At 42.0% G+C, this 17,623-nt stretch overlaps 1 protein-coding gene across 1 annotated transcript in view; it reads right to left on the bottom strand.

The window, feature by feature from the left end:
* Positions 1–1,152: 1,152 nt before the first annotated feature.
* Positions 1,153–17,623, bottom strand: part of LAMB4 (laminin subunit beta 4) — a 124,476-nt gene continuing 108,005 nt past the window's right edge. Inside the window, 7 exon segments of the mRNA XM_066276741.1 lie at positions 1,153–1,283; positions 7,564–7,717; positions 9,246–9,422; positions 12,970–13,108; positions 16,180–16,354; positions 16,357–16,386; positions 16,821–16,965. Coding sequence (XP_066132838.1) covers positions 1,153–1,283; positions 7,564–7,717; positions 9,246–9,422; positions 12,970–13,108; positions 16,180–16,354; positions 16,357–16,386; positions 16,821–16,965 — 951 coding nt within the window.

The following is a 17,623-nucleotide window of genomic DNA, read 5'->3' as shown; positions in this document are numbered from 1 at the left end:
CTGAGAGAATAAATATGTAGAAAAGTAGGCATAAAAACAAGTTACATTTTGAATTGTATGCATTTTATTCAGAATAGAATAATAGTTGTACAAATAAAGAAAATAAAAATAAAGGCAAAGTAGTACATACCATACATATTTATTCCATTCTAGTATTAGATATTGATTTATTTTGTTTAAATATTTACTTTTAGCCCTGGCCGGTTGGCTCAGTGGTAGAGCGTCGGCCTGGCGTGCAGAAGTCTCGGGTTCGATTCCCGGCCAGGGCACATAGGAGAAGCGCCCATCTGGTTCTCCACCCCTCCCCTTCTCCTTCCTCTCTGTCTCTCTCTTCCCCTCCCGCAGCCGAGGCTCCATTGGAGCAAAGATGGCCGGGGCTCTGGGGATGGCTCCTTGGCCTCTGCTCCAGGCGCTAGAGTGGCTCTGGTTGCAACAGAGCGATGCCCCGGAGGGGCAGAGCATTGCCCCCTGGTGGGCAGAGCGTCACCCCCTGGTGGGCGTGCCCGGTGGATCCCGGTTGGGCGCATGCGGGAGTCTGTCTGACTGTCTCTCCCCGTTTCTAGCTTCTGAAAAATACAAAAATAAGTAAATAAATAGATAAATATTTACTTTTATTTTATATGGTAAGAGCAGTTAATTAGAGATCTACCTTCTTAACATATTTTTAAGTATACAGTGCATCATTGTTAATTATACATATTAACAGCAGATCTCTAGAACTTATACATCTGGCTTAACGGAAACTTTGTCAGCCGATTAGTAACTCCCCACTTCCCCCCACCTCCATCCAGCCTCTGACAATTTACATTTAGGTTCATTTGACTTACATAATTATTGGGAAATAGAATATACATTTAGATTTGTACTTGTCATGTGTAACTCATTACTTTTAAGTGATGAAAGGCAAAAGGAACAGTTTCTGAAACCAGAGACATGCCTGGACTCCCTCCTTCTATTCATGTGAAGAAGCAGCTCTGGGCCAGTCTCACCGCTGCCACACAGAGTCGTCCGCAGGAGGAGAGGCTCGCGGGTGGGCGGGCGAGGAGCTGGAGGGCACGACTGCTCTGTTCCCCAAGTTCGCACAGCTCCTCAGGCTTGCTCACCAGGAACCGAAAATGAAGGCAGAGGCTTTTGTACTTCAATTGCCTAACTTTAGCAGCTATACTTATTTTCTTGCTCAACAATTTCATTTTTAACGGCAATGACTTGATCTTCCAGCTGTTTCAGTTGATCAGCTTTTTCTTGTCTACTTAGATTCAATTCTTGGATCTTCTTTTCTAAATCTAAAAAAAAAAAAAAAAAAATGAAGTGCATAACATATTTTAATTTTGATAGATTCCTCTTAGATGCCCACATGATACCAAACAGGAATTTATGTATCTTTTAAAGGGATATTTAATTTTGTGTTTTGATTTAATATATAAAACATTTATTTTCACTAGATTTTCAATGTTTTCACAGAAATCAAAGCAGACAAATCAACATTTTTAACTAAAATATTTTATATCTAAAGGTACTTATTAATGTAAGCTTGTATCTAGTTAGAATTTTATTATTATTTTTTTTACAGGCACAGAGAAAGAGTCAGAGAGAGAGATAGATAGGGACAGACAGACAGGACGGAGAGAGATGAGAAGCATCAATCATCAGTTTTTCGTAGCGACACCTTAGTTGTTCATTTGTTTTCTCATATGTGCCTCCACTGGGGGCCTTCAGTAGACCGAGTGACTCCTTGCTGGAGCCAGTGACCTTGGGTCCAAGCTGGTGAGCTTTTTGCTCAAGCCAGATGAGCCCGTGCTCAAGCTGGCGACCTCAGGGTCTCAAACCTGGGTCCTTCCGCATCCCAGTCTGACACTCTATCCACCGTGCCACTGCCTGGTCAGCCCTAGTTAGAATTTATTAGAAATGAAGAGACAGCCTGACCAGGTGGTGGCACAGTGGATAGAGTGTCTGACTGGGATGTGGAGGACCCAGGTTCGAGACCCCGAGGTCGCCAGCTTGAACACGGGCTCATTTGGTTTGAGCAAAGCTCACCAGCTTGAGCCCAAGGTCGCTGGCTCAAGCAAGGGGTCACTCGGTCTGCTGTAGCCCTCCAGTCAAGGTACATATGAGAAATCAATCAATGAACAACTAAGGAACCGCAACGAAGAATTGATGTTTCTCATCTCTCTCCCTTCTTGTCTGTCTGTCCTTACCTGTTCCTCTCTCTGGCTCTCCCTGTCATGCGTGTGGCATGTGTTTAGAGGGAGGAACCGATTGTGAAGAAATTTGAAACTGTTCTGAGAACAAAAACCAAATTAACATGTAATTTTCCCATAAAGGAAAGAAGATTCAGGGCGTGTGCTGCAGCTCTTGCCAAACGTTGGAAGATTGGAAAGGCAGAGTGACTGTGGGGTGTATTGTTGCTGCTGTTGTTTTTTTTTGGAAGGGGGGTTGTTTTTATTTTGGTTTCCTTTTATCAGCCTGAGGAAATAGAATGAAACCAGCAAGTGAAAGCAATGTGAAGATTTTGTCTGAGTATAAAGAATTCTCTAGTAGTCACAGCTCTGTAAGACTAAAGAGCTGCTGTGGAAGATGGTGAGAGTTCTGTCAGTAAAAACTTTCAAATGTCAGTCATTTGGGACTGAAAAGGGGATTCAGCACTGGAAGCATATTTCTAAATAAAGACAGGACTCCCATGCTTTTGCTACATGAGTTAACAAGATTGTCCTGGTTACTTTCTATTTGCCCCACCAGATGCAGTCTCCACCCTGCCCTGTGTCCTGAAAAGCAGTCAGGAACGGAGGACATCACCTAGTTCCCTGACCCTTGGCTGTCATTCACATTAGGCCACTGCCGGGTTCTGAGAAGTGGTGGGGTAGGGGAGGCTCCTCCCCACTAAGCTGAGCGGCAGTTCTGTGTTCTTCACCTCCAGCAGCTCCAGCTCCTACAGGGCAGCTCTTCCCCTCCGCATGCCCACAGGTCTGTGCAGTGCTCACAGCCCTGCTTCCCCTGATCCTTCAGGCTCAGGGACACTGGTGGTTTCTCATGGCTGCTGTCACCCAGAACTTCCAGCCCCTAGTCATTTTCCTTAATTCCTGTGCATTCTCTGTAGTTCCTCCCATCAAGAAGTACAGTCTACTTATCCTTTCCCCCTAAACCAGGTCTGCCGTTGCAAATTATTTTGAGCAGTAGAGAGTGGAAGAAACGATGTTGTAGCACTCCAAGAGCCTCACAGCTTCTGCACTTATTCTCATGGGACCTGAGACAACCATGCTACAGAGTAGCCTGGGATGAGACACCCCAGAGACAGGTCCAGCCTCTCAGCCACACTGGCCCAGGCGGACCTCTGGCTGACCCATTGGCTGAATGCAGCTGCTTGGATAAAGAGCCAAGACCACTCTGCCTGTGAATACACTATCCAGAATCCTGTCCAATTGTGCTTTCCATTTCTTTCTGGGACCCTGGCTGACACAGTTCTATGGAGGGTCCCTGGCTGCAGTTTGGGACTGCATTCTGAGAGAGTTCTCGACTCTCTCAGTTTTGATCCTCCGAGGTAAGTAAGGGCCACTTCCTGGGTCTCCCCAGGTCTCTTCTGGACAGATGGGACCAGCACACAGCCCTGTGGTTCAGCGCCTCTCAAGTGGCAGAGTCAGGAAGGTGCTGAACCAATGCTTGCTTTTCCTATCTCGTTGAGTTGTGGAAACAGCCTTAACATGAAAAGAAGAAAAATGGAATGTGTGTTATTTTAGACCTTTCTGAGGAAAAGTTCCTGAACTTAAAAACTCCTCTTCCAGCCCAATTCAAGAAATATGAAAGCTTTAGTCTCGAAGTAAGAGGAAACAATTTGAACCCTGACATAAAATATAAGACAGGAAGTATTCACCCATGGATTTGCTCCTACAGAGAGGATCAAGGTCTGAGAATGATAGAAACCAAATTCCACGGCATTGCCTATGTAACAGAGTATGAGGTAAAACATACTGTGTCTGTCTTTCTGACTTGTTCCTACTATCTCCCTTTTAAAATTATTAGGAAAATACTGAAAATGAAAAAAGAATGTCCACAAGTTCACTACCTTTAAGAAAATTATATATGTAAAAGGTGTGTTTTCCTCTTTACCCTCCACCCCGAAGTAACGAATGTTAACTTTTAGTATGTATTTTTTTTGCTTTGGCCCACACTAATGTTGCATTTTAATTTTTTTCATGTCATTGTGATGATATAAGAAGCATTTATAAGAGAAGAGTTGGGTTATTTAAAAACTTTGAAAGGTACCTATATTACCAATGAATATGATTATTTTAAAATTTTGGGAGACAATACATACAAACAGAAGTAAAACTAGACCACTCCTCATTTGATACTTCTTGATTTAGAGGTAGTTAAGGACATGATGATTGCCCAGAAAAATCATGAGTATCAGTGTGAAAGGCAAAGATCCTAAAGAACTTTCTGATTGTACATATTCCCTGTGTGCACACTTTGTGTGCATCAGAATTTCTGTTTTGATAAAAATCTTTGTCCTTTTGGATTGGTACTTGTAGCCTTGCTAGGTGACCTAGTGCCCTAGAGTCTAGATCAGACTTACTCCAAGAGTGATTTGCACAAGGGGAGAAAGTAAGCAGCATAAGTTAGGACTGGTTTTCTCAACCTCAGTACCACTGATATCTCAGGCAGGATAACTGTTTGTCATGGGGGGAATGGGGGATATCCTGTGTATTATATGATGTTTTGCAACATCCCTGGCATGCTAGTTGTACTCCCTTGTTGTGACAAGCAGAAATATCTTCAGACATTTTTGTCCCCATAGAAGGAGATAAAAACACCAAGTTGGGAACCACTGGGTTAAGAAAAGGGTGTTTCACAGTGACTAAAGGTACCATAATTCTTAGTTTGTTCTGATTAATACATAGTGAATGCTAGTTAATACCCTTTAAAGTAAAACCATACAAGAGGCTTGTTACTTTGCAGTCCCCAAAGCACAAACCCAATTCCTACCTTTTTCCTCAGTGGACTCATATGTGGTTCAACTGTGCCAATGATAAATTGAAATAGGTATAAATCCTATCTCCTGATATGGAGTAAGACAGTGTTATTGTCAAATTAATGGAGTGGGTAAAAGAATGGATAGAACTACTACTACTACATGATCCAGCAATCTCATTTCTGAGTGTATATTCAAGGGACACAAAATCTCTTTTTTTTTTTTTTAAATAATTTTATTTTTTTAATGGGGTGACATCAATAAATCAGGATACATATATTAAAAGATAACAAGTCCAGGGTATCTTGTCATTCAATCATGTTGCATACCCATCACCCAAAGTCAGATTGTCCTCTGTCACCCTCTATCTTGTTCTCTCTGTGCCCCTCCCCCTCCCCCTTTCCCTCTCCCATTCCCCCCTCCCCCCTGTAACCACCACACTCTTATCAATGTCTCTCAGTTTCACTTTTATGTCCCACCTACGTATGGAATAATGCAGTTCCTGGTTTTTTCTGATTTACTTATTTCGCTTCGTATCGTGTTATCAAGATCCCACCATTTTGCTGTAAATGTTCCAATGTCATCATTTCTTATGGCTGAGTAGTATTCCATAGTGTATATGTGCCACATCTTCTTTATCCAGTCATCTATTGACGGGCTTTTTGGTTGTTTCCATGTCCTGGCCACTGTGAACAATGCTGCAATAAACATGGGGCTGCATGTGTCTTTACGTATCAATGTTTCTGAGTTTTGGGGGTATATACCCAGTAGAGGGATTGCTGGGTCATAAGGTAGTTCTATTTTCAGTTTTTTGAGGAACCACCATACTTTCTTCCATAATGGTTGTACTACTTTACATTCCCACCAACAGTGTATGAGGGTTCCTTTTTCTCCACAGCCTCTCCAACATTTGCTATTACCTGTCTTGCTAATAATAGCTAATCGAACAGGTGTGAGGTGGTATCTCATTGTCGTTTTGATTTGCATTTCTCTAATAGCTAAAGAAGATGAGCATCTTTTCATATATCTGTTGGCCATTTGTATTTCTTCCTGGGAGAAGGGGACACAAAATCTTTATCTTGAAAAGAGATCTGCACCCCCATGTTCATTGCAGCACTATTCACAATAGACAAGATGTGGATACAAACTGAGTGTCAATGGATGGATGGGTAAAGAAAATAATATTATATTATTCTACCATTTGCAACAACATGGATGAACCTAGGGGACATTATGCTAAATGAAATAGGCCAGACAGAAAATGACAAATACTGTATGATCTTACTCATTCCCCTCATATGTGGAATCTTAAAAAAAAAAAAAGAAGAAGAGTTGAATTCCAAAACACAGAAAGGAATGGAAAGCTGGCTGGCTGCCAGGGGTTGGAAACTAATTGAAATGGGGAGATGTTGGTTAAAGGGTATAACCTTTCAGTTCTAAGACGAATAAATTTTGAGGATCTAATGTACAGCATGGTGCTGACTATAGTTAATAATACTGTATTGTGCAGGTGAGTAGATCTTAAGCATTCTCAAAGGTAGCAAAAAGAAAAAAGGTCCCTGGCTGGGTTGCTTAGTTGGTTGGAGTATGGTCTGGATTCAACAAGGTTGTAGGTTCAATCCCCATTCAAGGCTCCTACAGGAGTCAGCCAATGAATGCATAAATGGGTAGAACAACAAATTGATGCATTTCTCTTTCTCAAATCAATGAATATAATAAATTTTTTTGACAGAGGCAGAGAGAGAGAGAGACAGAGAGAGGGACAGATAGGGACAGACAGGAAGGGAGATGAGAAATATCAATTCTTTGTTGTGGCACCTTAGCTGTTCATTGATTGCTTTCTCATATGTGCTTTGACCATGAGCCTACAGCAGAGCAAGTGGCCCCTGGCTCAAGCCAGCGACCTTTGGGCTCAAGCCAGTGACCATGGGTTCATGTCTATGATCCTACGCTCAAGCCAGCAACCCCTTGCTCAAGCCAGTGACCTCGAGGTTTTGAACCTGGGTCCTCTGTGTCCCAGTCCAATGCTCTATCCATTGTACCGCTGCCTGGTCAGGTGAATAAAAAAAAAATTTTTTTTAAAGAAAAAAGGTATTCATGTGAGGTGACATATATTAATTAATTTAATTGTTATTATGATCTCATTTCTATGTGGAATCTAATGAACACAGTGAACTGAGGAATGAAATAGAGACAGAGGCAGGGTCATAGGGAGCAGAGGGACAGCAATCAGAGGAAAGGAGATGAGGGGAGAATCAGAGAAGGTAAAGATTAGTGAAATTATATATACATAACACATAGATCCAGATTACAAGGCAGCAAATCCCAGAGGGCAGGTGGGAGGGAGCTAGGGAGTGGGGGGTAAAGGGGCTGTAATGAGGAGCATGGGGGTGGGGGTGAGGGTGTTATTACTGAGTGGGAAACTTGAATACATGTTAACACAATAAACTAAAATTAATAAAAAATTTTAAAAAAGAACAAAATAATTATGGTAATAATTTCACAATGTACATGTCTATTGTGTACACTGTACATTTAAAATACATACAATTCTATTTATCAGTGATACCTGAATAAAGCTGGGCAAGAGGAGATACCTGTTATTCTTCTTATCTTGTCCTTGGTGTCGCCAGCCAGTTTTTGGACTGCATCTCTCAGCAGTTTTACTTTTCCTAATGTTTTCTTGGTCAGACCTGTCCTGCTTGTCTTATGTTGAAAAACAGCATATTGATTTTTCAGCTCAATAAACTCCTGTAACACAGCGACACACCCATCATCAGAAAATCGTTACAAAGCACGTACACATACATGATATTTGACTGATGAAGTTCATAAAGGGAACAAGAGGAAACCATATCCAGTCAATATGCTTGAATTAACGCTGATATTTCCAGCAGGGCTATTATTTGCACTTTCTTCAGGATGAAATAAATCTCACCTTTAGAAAATTAACAATAAAACTTGTTTCAAAATATCAATCATTACTCCATGTTAAGGCAACTCTTTAAGATGTACCCATTGCTTGTCCTGAATTCAGTGAAGGAGGAAGACACAGGAGGCAGAACAACTCAGTCTCACCCATGACAATGGTCGGCTGGGTGGGAAGCTGCACGTGCAAGATGAGGACAGAGTACATGGTGAGGATGTAGAGGCAGCAAGGATACATGGTTTGGTTGGCAAAAAGGTGAGCGAGAAATGAGGCAGAAAAAGCAGGAAGAGAAGAAGAGTTAGCATGAAGATCACCCTCAGAATTAGAATGGAAGTCTTTGGGGTCAGCCTGTGCACTTGATAACTTCCGATGTGAAACAGATGAACAAGGGCCAGACCCAGGAATGGAACACGGAGGTGGGAAGAGGGAGGGCAGGAAGCACTTGCTCAACCTCTGTTCCATAGAAAACGTTCTCAACTCCCAAGTCAGTGGAATTTTTACCTAGCATATCAGGGATTAAAAGCAAGATAATAAACCAATTATAAAAACATTTTAACATTTTTCTTTTGTTTAAACTACCATATTATATTCTTCGTATTTGGCCTCGTATTTTAGGCAGTCTAAAAGTTTCTCTTTGCCCTGGCCAGTTGGCTCAGCGGTAGAGCATCGGCCTGGCGTGTGGAAGTCTCAGGTTCGATTCCTGGCCAGAGCACACAGGAGACGTGCCCATCTGCTTCTCCACCCTTCCCCCTCTCCTTCTTCTCTATCCCTCTCTTCCCCTCCTGCAGCCAAGGATCCACTGGACCGGACACTGAGGATGGCTACATGGCCTCTGCCTCAGGCGCTAGAATGACTCTGGCCATAGCTGAGCAACGCCCCAGATGGGCAGAGCAATGCCCCAGATGGGCAGAGCATTCAGCAACCTAAAGTAATGGACCACTTTCCACAACTGTTTAAGTAACTCATGCTGATTTTGCAATTTCATCTATTCTCTGGCAGGTGACTTTCACTTCCTGTTGTTCTTGTATGTTATGTGACTTAATTAGAGTAAAAGGTATAACATAGTGACTTAAATTGTGAGAGTTTGGAAGTTCAGAAAGAATTTGACCAGGGGATCACTGAGAACCCTAGCATGAATAGATGGACAGTAAACATTCCAACATGACTTGACTAGAGAACTTCTTTTCTGCAGAAACAGCTCTCCTCTGCCTTCATGCCCATTGGATCCCGGCAGACACACCACTGAGCAGGGACCAGCTGCTATGGGAAATGCTGATAAGTGGCACAAAAATATGGGGTTAATTAGCCTTCAAAGAAGCATTGTGTTGCTACTGGTGGTGGTGCAAGGACCAACGGCCTCCTCAAGGCCCCAGTCTGGCGTCGCCCACTGAGCCTGAGCGCCCACGTGGACGGCCTGCTCCGGTTCCTTCGCAACTTGATCTGCAGCAGGGAGAGTCCAGCCTCCAGTGTCGACTGTTGCTTTGCTAAGTCTAGTTCATTCTTAGTCTCCTTGCCTTGATTTTCTGTCTGCTGTTGATCGAAAGACCAGAAAGGAGAAAGTCTCCTTATGTAACAAGAAACAAACACAAAAAGAAATAATATAATCACCTCTCAGAAAATATGCTAGCTATAAAGGGAAAGGATGTTCCTTTGGTTTTACAAAAGAAAAATGTGACGATAAAATATTTCAGACATACAAAAGGGTCTAAGAGAAAATATGGTGCATGTCCACATACCTACCCGCCAGTTTAAACATAAAGCCTGGCCAATGGCCACAGTCCTTGTACTACTCCCATTGTATCTCCTTTCTCTCTCCCACTGAAGGTAGCCACTACCCTGAAGCTAATAGTTTCCTTTTTCCTTTTTTATAAAGTGAGAGGCAGAGAGGCAGAGAGACGAACTCTCACATGCGCCCTGACCGGGACCCACCTGGCAAGCCCTCTACCAGGTGATGCTCTATCTGGGGCTGCTGCTCCATTGCTCGCTTGGCAACCAAGCTACTTTGTTTTATTTTTATTATTTATTTATTTATTTTTCGTTTTAGAGAGGGCAGAGAGAGAGAGAGAGAGAGAGAGAGAATGGGGGGAGGAGCAGGAAGCATCAACTCCCATATGTGCCTTGACTAGGCAAGCCCAGTGCCTCAATCTAGCAACCTCAGCATTCCAGGTCAACACTATCCACTGTGCCAGCCACCACAGTTCAGGCACAACCAAGCTATTTTTGTACCTGAGGCGAGGCCATGGAGCCATCCTCAGTGCCCAAGGCCAATTTTTGCTCGAACCATTAGAGCCAAGGCTGTAGGAGGGGGAGAGAGAGAGAGAGACAAGGGGAGGGGAGGGGTAAAGAAGCAGATGGTTGCTTCTCCTGTGCGCTCTGACCAGGAATCGAACCTGAGATTTCCACATGCTGGGCTGATGCTCTCTTGTTAAGCCAACCAGTGATGGCTGTTTTTATCCCATTCTTCTATGTGCTTTTCCCTATTTTCCTCTGCAGTATTTCTAACAATATACAGTATTCACTATTTTTAACTTTATACAAATATATCATTATTTTATTCTATTTTTATTTTCTAATTATTTTTCAGTTGATGCAGGTGGTTTCTAATTTTTCTCCTTACAAATAATAATGAACATGCTATGCTCATTTCCTATTTCAATGACTATACTTGCTATATCTAGAAGTTTTATTTAAATATTTTTCAAATCTAACTGGTCATTTGTTGTCTCTTACTCTTTAGTCATACCTTTTTTATTTTTTGAAACATAGGAAATGTTCTTATTTTGTATTTGATATCCAATAAAGGCAATAGCTGCAGTTTAGTGCATTTTGACTCTGTTGCTTACTGTCTTTGTTAAGGCAATGTGTTTCTTTACATGTTTAGGGGGAATTCTTTGAGGCTTGACTTTAAGGTATATTTCTTTGGAGGGGATTTTCTGTTTGCCTCTGTCAGGCATCTGAGGGTAGTACCAACCCAGGACCACTTTAAATGATACTTTTAGCTTGGGTAGTTAGGGCCACCCAGGAAGTATGAACCCTACTCCTAAACTCCTGAGAGAGCCAGCTTGTTAACAATTCTTAGTGAAGATTTTCTCCTCCACCCAGGGGATAAGAAGCAAGTGCCTTTACTGGTAGTCTCTCTGTCTTTGTCTCTCTCGTCTATAAGTAATAGTTTAATATTTCACTGAGGATTTTGCTTTTGGGGTCCCAGCTCTATACAGGCAGTGGTGGGATCCAGCCAGTTTGCACCAGTTCAGCAGAATCAATACCTAAATTTTTATTGAGTTCAGCGAACTAGTTGTTAAAATGGCACTTGTAATCAGTGTTCTCTCTAAGGTGGGGGCACCTGGGCAGTTGCCCAATGTAGAAATCACAAGTTTACATTCCTTACTTTTTAAATGTTTATCCATGCAACAGCATTTTCTAAGCACCTGTAGTAATGTTCATTCGGTCCATAGGTGAAAAAAATTGCAAGTGAGGATGCCAATCAAGAAGCAATATGGAAATATCTTAAAAAACAGCTTTATTGCTTTTGTCAGGTATTATTTAATATTTTTTCATTAATATTTAAAAAATTTTTCTTATAACATAATATAGTTTAGTGTACCTCTTTTATTGTTCTTATTTAAGTATTAAATATTATACATGAAACAATAAACTACCTTTTGGTATACCATTATTTTATACTTAAAATGGTCATTAGGGCAGAGAACCGGTTGTTAAATGATATATTTGAACCCCACCACTGCACACAGGGTTCGCTCCCTGCGTGGGCCTCATCTACTGTCTGCTGTGCATAGGGAGAATTAACACCAGCAGCTCGAATGCACCAGGGACTGGCTGGTGCCCTCCATCTGCTGTCAGGTCCATGCTTACTCACCTTTCGGGATTCATGCTTTCCTGCCACTTTGGTGTCTGGTGTTTTTCTCTGTTTCTTTCCAAATCAGCTATGTATTTAAAAATGTCCATCTAACATTTTTTCTCCTGTTAGGAGGGTTTATTGGGGTACTGGCACACCATATTTTTAGAAATAGAAGTCCATTTCTGTGCCCTTGAGCATACGTCAGAGTATTTTAGAGCAGGGGTCTACAACTCTTTTTGTAAAGGGCCCGATAGTAAATATTTCACACTTTCTAGTCCATGAAGTCTCTGTTGCCACCCTTTGACCCTGCGCCGCTGCAGCACAGGAGCAGCCAGGACAATGCGTGGCTGTGTTCCAGCAGACTTTGGAGACAGAAACAGGCGGTGTGCCTATTTGGCCCAGGGTCTCTATGTTGTCAACCCCTGTCTAGAAAACCCCAGAAGGAGGAAAACGAGGTGACCTTCTTCTTTTGCTGCCCTGTGTGTGCAATCTCTTCATATGCAACCCCTTGATTCCCCAGGTCACCACTTCCTAGTCCGCTTTCTGCTTCTCTTTCCAAAAAGCCTGTGTCTAGAGCTCTGAGACATAGCTGAAGAATGGAGACTGAGTAACATGCATCTGCAGGGAAGGGATGTGCGCATGCACACTCTGCGACTGGCCCCATCCCGCCCTCCAGTCTGCAGGCTTCCTCTCCTGGATCCAACCGTGTGCCAAACCGTGGTCTCACTCCCTCTGAACACTGGATGGAACCCTTTCTTTTGGGTAATGTTCTTTCAGTTTTAGGATACTCTGATGAGAATTATGCACATTTAGTTACAAACACCTGGCAGCAATGAACTTTATTTGGTATGTGAGCTTTAAAGAATCAATTGCTCTCCTTGGTATCAAAGGGGTAAACTCTGAGCTCAAATCTACCTTTAATTATCTGTGTGACCTTTGGCAAATCACTTACCCTCCCCAAGTCTTAATTTTCTTATTTATAAACTGGCGGTAGTACCTGCCTTATCCCCCAGAACTGGTCAACAACAGAGTGGCAAGATGCTGGGAGAGCTCTGCAGAACATTAATTACATGCACAGTACTACCATCCCCTGATTGCACCCTTACAGTAATCCTGTCGGACAGGCAAGGCAAGCATGACATTACATAGGGACAAACAGGGCTGTTTCCACACATCAAATGCTTCAGGTTCGCTTCAAAGAAAATAGAGGAATACCTGCAGTACATTCTTCTTCATTTTTGTTATCTCAGCAGTCAGCTGTGTGACAGTAGAATTGGCCCATCCTTGAGTAACTTGAACTTGTTGCAACTTATTCAACGTTTTGTTAAGATTCAATAAAATATTTGCTGCTTTCCTCAGGTAAAATATTAACATATCAGATTAGATAAATATGCCATTATTCATTTATTTCATCTTGAGAATTCATTCGACTCAACCAAAAATTTTACTGAATTATTTATAAAGTATATTTAAATTACTCTTAAGCAAAGCAAAATGCTGAAGTTTTCATTCTTAGAAACAGGTGTACCAAATGCAGTAAAAATGTGTATGTATGCCTGTGCAGAGGCAGATGTCATCGGGTCCGGACAGCAGGAATGCAGGCTATTTCTTCTTAAATTGTCATAAGCAGAGAGATTTGCAGGCTGTAACTGCCAAGCTTTAAACAAAAAAACTATCCTCAGCCAATTCCGGGTTTGTAATTTCCCAGACCTAAGTGGGGGTAGAGTCAAGAGGCTCCCGGAGAGCAGAGCCAGCCCAGGGTCTGCATTTCAGGCCGTGTTTATTCAGGTTTACTTAAGTAGCCTGACATTCCAGCGCCCAGAGGCCTTTCGGAAGCTAAAATCACAAGCATTTCAAGTGATGGGCGGTTTTGTAGAAGTAAGCTCACCTCAAGTCAACATTTGCCAGAGATCTATGGGTTCATAATGCACCAGGTGAGTAAAAGATCAGAGAGACCTCTGCAGAGGCATAATTAGAAATGCTTGTGCCCAGAGCAAAAACAGCTAAATTGCAAAACATCCCCTTCCCTCTCCAACCTATCTCTCCTCCCAGTGGTAATCTCTCTCTTTAAAAAAAGAGAAACAGAGGACCCGGGATCGATTCCCGGCCAGGGCACACAGGAGAAGCGCCCATTTGCTTCTCCACCCCTCCGCTGCGCTTTCCTCTCTGTCTCTCTCTTCCCCTCCCGCAGCCAAGGCTCCATTGGAGCAAAGATGGCCCGGGCGCTGGGGATGGCTCTGTGGCCTCTGCCTCAGGCGCTAGAGTGGCTCTGGTCGCAACATAGCGACGCCCAGGATGGGCAGAGCATCGCCCCCTGGTGGGCAGAGCGTCGCCCCATGGTGAGCGTGCCGGGTGGATCCCGGTCGGGCGCATGCGGGAGTCTGTCTGACTGTCTCTCCCTGTTTCCAGCTTCAGAAAAAATGAAGGAAAAAAAAAAAGAGAGAGAAACAAAACTTTTTTTCTTTTTTTTAAGAGCAGTTGTAGGTTTGCAGCAAAATTGAGAAGGCACAGAGACTTGCCATTAGTTCCTCCCTCTCCCCCACACATGCAAATCCGCCCCTTACCCTCAACTATCAGCATGCCTTACCAGAAGGCACACTTGTTACAACAAATCAACCTGCACTGACACATCGTAATCACCCAAGTGCATAGTTCACCTTAGGGCTCACTCTGGTGCTGCACATTCTGTGGGTCTGGACAAGTGTGTAATGACATGAATCCATTGTGAAAGTGCCATACGGAGTAATTCCCCTGTCCTAAAATTCCCCTGTGCTCTGCCTATTCATTCCAACCCCCTGACAAACACTGGTCTTTTTTTACTGTCCCCATAGTGTAAGATCAGCTGAAGGAGGACACCTCAGTTCAGGTAAGAAAAGTTTATTAGGGGGTCATCCGCCAGGCTGACTTCTAAGGCAGAGGTCAGCAACAGGTTCTCTAACAGGTAGTGTTAAATAAGGGGATTCGAGGGTGGGGGCTGGTAGTCAGCCCGGGGGAGGGGGTGAGGAAAAATGTAGTTTTTAGTGATTTATGTAAGATTAACTGTAATTAAGCTAGGGGACCTTCCACACCCAGGTGAGTCAGTCCGGATGTCTGAGGGGAGGTGATCAGGAATGTCCAGTTTTTTAATGTCCCTTCATCTACTTAAGAGAAGAGGGGGTCGTGGCCCCTGCCTGCAACCCTAGCACATACTTATATGTTTCCCAGAATGTCCTGTAGTTAAAATCATGCAGGATGTAGCCTGCATTCTATACTTCTTTCCCCGTTGTTACAGTGGGGTTCAGGAGCCCTCCCTTCTCATAACACCCTCCATACACACACCCACCATAGCTTTTTACTATAGCCTTTTTTCCTTTAGGTTTTCAATATACTGTTTATTATAGTAAATTTAGAAAATACAAAGTGAGGAAGGAGAAGGAAGAAGAAAAAAATCAGGAAGAGAGAAGTTTACCAGTAATCCTACCATCTTTTAAAATACTGTTATATTCTACAATTTTCATCCCGCAGAATGTTTTCTTCTCATGATTGAGATCCTCTTCCATATATTATCTGTTACCTTCTTTTAAAAGCATTAACATTATACTGTAAGGATGTCTGTATGTTATTAACATTCCTGCACCCACATCATTTTAACAGCTGTGTGACTGTGCTGCCGTTACTTGATGTTTTCAGTTTTAAATATTAAAACTGGAAGGGGTTGAACTTACAGTTGAACCTGGTCCACTTTCTCTATATATGATAAGTGGGGCATCAGGCAGAGAGGGTGGCTCAGGTCTCCAGCCCACAGGGCAGCCAGCGTGGCGGCGGTTGTTGATATTACCACCATCCAACCAACCCTGTGATCCTGACCCCCAGTGCCTCATGCTCATAAAACATTAAGATAACTTTTCCCTTCTGCTTGGCTAAGTCAACAAGGGCAAAAGGAAGCACGATTTAGTTAACTCTGTGTGCCGTGTATATAACTTTACTCCTGGATTATTCCTGAGGCACTAGTGTTCATTTCTTCTACTCCTTATCATATATCTTTTTATTATAATCATTTCTTAAATTTAGATAGTCAAAGTACTGCTTATTATCATAAATTTGGAAAGTACCAAGAATAGGTAAACAAAAAGAGGAAAATGCTCTGATAGTCCCAGCACTTGTTAGAATACTGGCATAGAATTCGCGTGTGGCATTTATTGGTGTGTGCTGGTATAGAGGTAGCCGACCATGGAAAGGCATGCCGAGTCTGAGGAGAACGGGAAGGGCCTCCTAGTTTCCCAGATTCCTGGGACCTCCATACATTGCTAAGCCCTCAGTTTGGGCACCAAATTACTAGATGGTAATTTCATTTGAATGTTATAGCTTGTTAGGCAAATATTTTTCAGATGGCCTTGTAGCAGCTGGCCTGTTAGAGAAAGGTGAGAATATTAATACTGTACTTACTCAGTGTGTTCTGCCTTCACCAAAATCTTTTGGGCTTCATCTGTTGCTTTATTTAACTTGTCTTCATCTGTCCTGTAGTCCTCACAGAGTTTCATACATTTCTGTATTTTGTCAAGTTCATGTGTTAGATTTTGTGATGTTATTGGCAATTGGATTTCAAGTACATGATTTGCACTCTCTCTGTGTCTTCTGGCGGCACATTTTCATCTTAAATAAAAAGGTAGGTTTTAGGTTATTATATCTTTTTATTAAACACTGTATCTTTTAAGTATAACCACAATGAACTCTAGGTGTAATGCACTTGCATCTGATTATGTGTCCCTGGAATACAGGGATTAGATTGTGTATGTCCCAGAGTGTCCTCTTCATGCTAAATATCCCTTTTGCTCTGGAAGAAACACTGCCAATGTAGGGCTGATTGCATGCTGCACAAATGCTTGTTGGAAAAGTAAAAAACTACTGAGTTGGGGTATAGAGCATGTTCTACAAAATGCCCTTGCAAAAATTGATTATTACAAGCACAGAGTGAAAAGCAGTTAAAAATGTTTAGATGCCTGTTATTTAGATTCAAACACAGTGAATGAGATAATGGAGAAGCATTGGGTTTGGGCCTAGCTAGTCCTAATATTTTAAAAAATTACCTAACAGAAATGTTTTTAGTTTTTTGATTAAAAGATTCATTTTCTCTTCTTCAGATTCACTTTGGTTTTTCATGTTATACAGTTTCTCACTTAACTGTAAGGCATCATTTTTGGAGACTTCTGCCAAGTTACTTATATTTTTGATCTGTAATAAGAAAAGAAATTCAATAAGGAAAACTTACAATGATTATGCATGCTCTGTGACATTTAATTATTTAGTTGGACCACATAAAACTGTCACCAGAAACAAAATAGAAGTGAAGATAATTAACCAATGGATTCATTTTAAAGATTCTTTTAAAAGATATTGTTTTCATAATTAAGTTTTCTTAATAATGCAAATTAATCTCTTAAAACATTGTTAGTATTCAAAATCATTATCTGACACAATATTGACCTAATACTAATGACTTTTCCTGACACAGATCCTGGTTTATTGAGACTTTAGCATTCCATAATAACAATACATTTCATAGAAATTACTTAGGACTACTAACTTAAAGTGGCTATTATGTTTAACAAGTCGAGAGCATTTTCTTTTATTATAAGTTGAAAGAATTATTGTTCTAAACATTCCTCAAATTCAAATAATGTACTTTCTTTGCAAATTTAAAAGAAAGTATTGCTTCTATTAAGAAGTGAGTTTGGCCTGACCAGGCGGTGGCATAGTGGATAGAGCGTCGGACTGGGATGCGGAAGGACACAGGTTCAAGACCCCGAGGTCACCAGCTTGAGTGCGGGCTCATCTGGTTTGAGCAAAAGCTCATCAGCTTGGACCCAAGGTCACTGGCTCAAGCAAGGGG

Source organism: Saccopteryx bilineata, chromosome 4 (assembly GCF_036850765.1).
Source record: "Saccopteryx bilineata isolate mSacBil1 chromosome 4, mSacBil1_pri_phased_curated, whole genome shotgun sequence".
NCBI classification, from domain to species: Eukaryota; Metazoa; Chordata; class Mammalia; order Chiroptera; family Emballonuridae; genus Saccopteryx; species Saccopteryx bilineata.
Note: the sequence above shows the minus strand (reverse complement) of the source record. Positions and strands in the feature narration are given on the sequence as shown.